Below are 4,293 nucleotides of genomic sequence, written 5' to 3'. Positions count from 1 at the left end.
CAGCTCTACTTCTGATTGGCTAGTGTTGGTTTGGTTAAGCGCCAGAGCTGCTTTCCTCTCATTCCATTGGTAGACGAACTCAGTTGACTCAAACTGACAATATCCCGTAGCCTATCAACACATATTTAAATGTAAATGATAAAGTTACTCATATTTTTTTCTTTTTTTTTTTAATCAGTCCAACTCTGCACGCCGAGAAAAAATAACAAAGCTCCCTACGCCGGAGATCCGGCAGGGTGGTGGAATACTTTAAAGGGGACCTATTATGGCATCTAATGTCTATTTTAAACAGGCCTTGAATGTCTTAAAAACAAGATTTTGATAGTTTTTTCTAAATAAATTAGAAATTCAGCCTCTGATCCATGTCTTTATCATCCCGTTCTCTAACCTCATTATCTATGAGGGATTCTGAGTGGGCGGGGCTATGATAATGAGGCTCTGTGCTGATTGGCTGCCTGAATGACGCGATACACCGCTACGAAAAAATGGCGGGAGCTCCGGCCGGCGGAGTTATTTACATGTGTCCTAATAACTGCATGCGATGCGAGCGTCAGCGACAAAATGAATTCCATTGCTTTATTTTCTATTGGACTGTCCTAACTGGCTGCAGCGACACGCCGTTTTGAGCTGAACATTTGTCGGACGCCCAGCTTCTATTTTCTTCCTGGAGCTCGTGTTGAAAGCCGGTTGAAAGCGCTGTAGGAAACAGTTATGATGAGGAACGGCTGATCCAGTTAGTTGAAATGAGAAGTTATCTCTATGATTCCTCCTCATTTCACTACAAAAACCTCAATAAAGTGGCAGCTGCTGGAGGGAGATGGACAGAGAGACGATGTCACGCAGTGCTACGATAGTGGGACGCTCTCATGCAGTTACACGCTTTTATAGTTGTGGGCGTGGTTTGTATTTTGCAACGACAGGAGCAGAATCTTATTGGCTCGTAGATCCACATCACACTGGACGGCTCATCCGGGCGGCTGTACAGACTCTACAGAATTTTGTCTCTTTCCTCCTTCTCTGAGTTGGCAGGCTGAGGGGAGACCACTTTATATATGTTAAAGCAAGAAAAACCTGTTTTTCATAATAGGTCTCCTTTAAGCCTGTGTTTTCTTCTCTGTTTTCTTCTCCAGAAACAACCAGCTGAGTGATTTACCTGCCGAGATGAAGAACTTGAGCAAACTGAGCTCCATCATCCTCAACTACAACAGGTAGCTGATCACTGCAGACGTGAGTGTTGTGGATGTCTGAGACGGTCACTAACGCCTCCTGCCGGTCACAGGTTCAAGTCCTTCCCCGAGGTCCTGTACGAGGTGGTCTCCCTGGAGACGGTGTTGCTGGGCAACAACCAGGTGGGCGGGGTGGATCCGGGTCGTCTGCTCAAGCTGGTCCGTCTGTACACGCTGGACCTGTCCAACAACGACCTGCTGAGCGTCCCGCCGGAGCTGGGCCTGTGCAGCAGCCTCAGGTAACTAACACCTCCCACCGGGCTCCCCCCAGAGCTCCACCCACAGCTCCAGGCCCTGACTCTGCCTCTGTCGGCCCCCAGGAGCCTCAGTCTGGAGGGGAACCCCTTCCGGGCCCCCAGGGCCGCCATCGTTGCCAAAGGAACTGACGCCGTGATGGAGTACCTGCGCAGCCGCATCCCGGCCTGACCCGCTCCATCATGTGAACGCAGGGATCTGATCGTTTTTCTAGTTGTGTCAAATGTTTTCTGGACAATCTATGATCTTTGATTGGTCGTTTCAGACCGAATGATGCCAAAAGCACTTAATAAACTTCTTAATAAAGATGTTGCACAGTGATGTGAATGTTGTCATGGCGATGTGAGCTGAAGTACTGCATTGGCCTGAATATAAGACGGTGTTTTTTGCATTGAAATAAGACTGAAAAAGTGGGGGTCGTCTTACACTCGGGGTCTAGACATCATACCCATTCACAACGCTAGATGGCGCCAGATATCTTTAAAGCCAATGCTGAACTTAAAGGTATAGTCAGTAATGTTGGAGAGCTAGCAAGATTTGAAAGTGGCACCTCCTCTAAGCCCCGCCCCCTCCTCCCCCTCCCGTCAGCGCTCCGTCCAAAGCCACGCCCCCACAAACTTTGGGGAACGCGCATTTGCAGGAGTCGAGTTTTCCAGGACATTTTGGACAGCACATTTTCAACAAAACTACCCCATGTCTCATTCACCTTTAAGCGAGGCCGGTTTTAGGGGGGGGGGCTGTGCCCACCCAAACGTGCGTCCTGCCCACCCAATCAAAGTTATGTCCTTTATTTTTTTATAATTTTATTTTTTTATAAATATAATAAAATATCACAGAATATCTGTACAGTTTCTGATTGGGTGGGCACTGCGCATCATTTTTAGACACAACAATGAACACATACCGCACAAGTTGTGTCTCGGCGGAGGGACTGACGTCCCAGCAAAATGAGACAACAGAGAAGAGTTCAGAACAGCAGACAGAGCACACACTGAAGGCTGATTTATGGTTCCGCGTTACACCAACGCAGAATGGTGCGCGTCGCCACGTACCCTACGCCGTACCCTACGGCGTAGCCGCGGCAACAGAGCCTGTACAGCACCGCAGCGCACCGCCACCTGCACCGGCGCTCTCAGCCCTCGCCGGGATGGAGACGCCTCCATCCCCACGGACCCCATGGTCCGTGTCAGACCCCCAGTAGCGGACAACCTGCGCCGCAGAATCACACTTTGGCTTTCTTTTTTTTAGCCTTTTTAGCAGGGCGAGCCGTTACATTCGACGTGACGAGTGTGCGCATGGGACAGAGGGGGGCGTGGGCGGGACTTAAAATGAAGGCATCTGATTGGTTCTATCCCCCCTGCCAATCCTCTGGTCCTCTGACCAATCCATGCCACTCGGTGCACAAAAAACTGATTGGTCAGGAGTTTTTTTCAATTCAATTCAATTCAATTTTATTTATATAGCGTCTAATACAACAGAGTTGTCTCTAGACGCTTTACAGAGACCCATACCCAGAACATGACCCCCGAGCAGTTATTACATAAACAATGGCAGGTAAAAACTCCCCTAGTGGGAGAAAAACCTTAAGCCAAACAGTGGCAAGGAAAAACTCCCCTTTAGGAGGGAAGAAACCTTGAGCAGGACCAGGCTCATAAGGGGGGACCCTCCTGCCGAGGGCCAGACTGGTGGGTCAGGGACGTCAGCAGCACAGCAGGCAGGTGGAAGCAGCAACGGGATGACCGGGGGTGGGGACCGCAGGCCAGCACGCAGCTCCCGAAGCTCCGGCCCAATCAGCAAGTCCCAGGTTGGGGTGCAGGGTCAGGAAAAGACTTGTGCTCCGTAATGCAAGCTACAAGCCACCCACGGCCACCTGCAGGACAAAAGAGAGAAAAGGGAGGAGAAGGGGGGGCCAGCAACGGGATGACTAGGGGTGGGGACCGCAGGCCAGCACGCAGCTCCCGAAGCTCCGGCCCAATCAGCAAGTCCCAGGTTGGGGTGCAGGGTCGGGGAAAGACTTGTTTTTACAGGATTAAAGCTGTCAGAGAGGTCGGATGTTTTTCTTTCCTTTTTCTGAACACATTATTCACTGGCTACTCTCAGGATGGAAGGACCATTTCACCCAGTATAACAATAAATGTTTTTGAATACGATTACAGACTATACCTTTAACTCCCCAGGCCAAAGCGAACCCCTGTCACGAAGAATGAAAAATAAAAAATAGCGGTAAGAAAGAAAAGAGATGGAGAAACGTAGCGACAATCTGGAGAAAAGTGGGTGGAAGATCGGCAGGTTAACCGGCAGCTGAGAAGTTATGATGCAAACTTCAAGATGATGATTTGAATGAGGCAAAATAACACGCTTTTTCTCTCAAATGTTATAATCATTTGTTTCAGATTTACTGTAATTATTTTCTGTCTAAAAATTGTATTTGTTGTTCAAAAAGTCTTTGTTCAAACTTGAGTCTTGAAAAAGGGGGTTGTCTTATATTCAGGCCAATGCGGTATGTGTGGAGTCATATGAACAGTCCTGCATCCTTCCATCGGTCTCCAGCTTCTCCAAATCTGTCCTCGATGGCAGGAAAAGCTTGTTTTTCTGCCTTCATTTGTTGTAAAAAGTGATGTCATCATCTTCGAGTGTTTAAGGTGTGAACAGGTCTGACAGAGCCGTGAAACCTCCCAGGCTGCTTTAGGTGCTGGTTCTGGAGCAGGTGACCTGCTCTTTGGTGGTCTGGCCTGGACCAGACTGGGACCGGGCGGAGCTCACCGGCGAGGTTCCAGCTCAGAAACGGGTCTGCAGGGGAGTCTGGGGGACC

General features: G+C 49.3%; 1 protein-coding gene across 1 annotated transcript in view; it reads left to right on the top strand.

Moving 5' to 3' along the window:
• lrrc40 (leucine rich repeat containing 40) overlaps positions 1 to 1,793 on the top strand; it is a 23,976-nt gene extending 22,183 nt beyond the window's left edge. The window contains exons 13-15 of the mRNA XM_061737412.1: positions 1,131 to 1,208; positions 1,280 to 1,465; positions 1,547 to 1,793. Coding sequence (XP_061593396.1) covers positions 1,131 to 1,208; positions 1,280 to 1,465; positions 1,547 to 1,652 — 370 coding nt within the window. The 3' untranslated portion in view covers positions 1,653 to 1,793. The remainder of the gene's footprint in view (positions 1 to 1,130; positions 1,209 to 1,279; positions 1,466 to 1,546) is intronic.
• Positions 1,794 to 4,293: the final 2,500 nt, after the last annotated feature.

The sequence above is a fragment of the Cololabis saira genome, chromosome 13 (assembly GCF_033807715.1).
Source record: "Cololabis saira isolate AMF1-May2022 chromosome 13, fColSai1.1, whole genome shotgun sequence".
NCBI classification, from domain to species: Eukaryota; Metazoa; Chordata; class Actinopteri; order Beloniformes; family Belonidae; genus Cololabis; species Cololabis saira.
The sequence above is the reverse complement of the archived record's forward strand: the minus strand, read 5'-3'. Positions and strand labels throughout refer to the sequence as shown.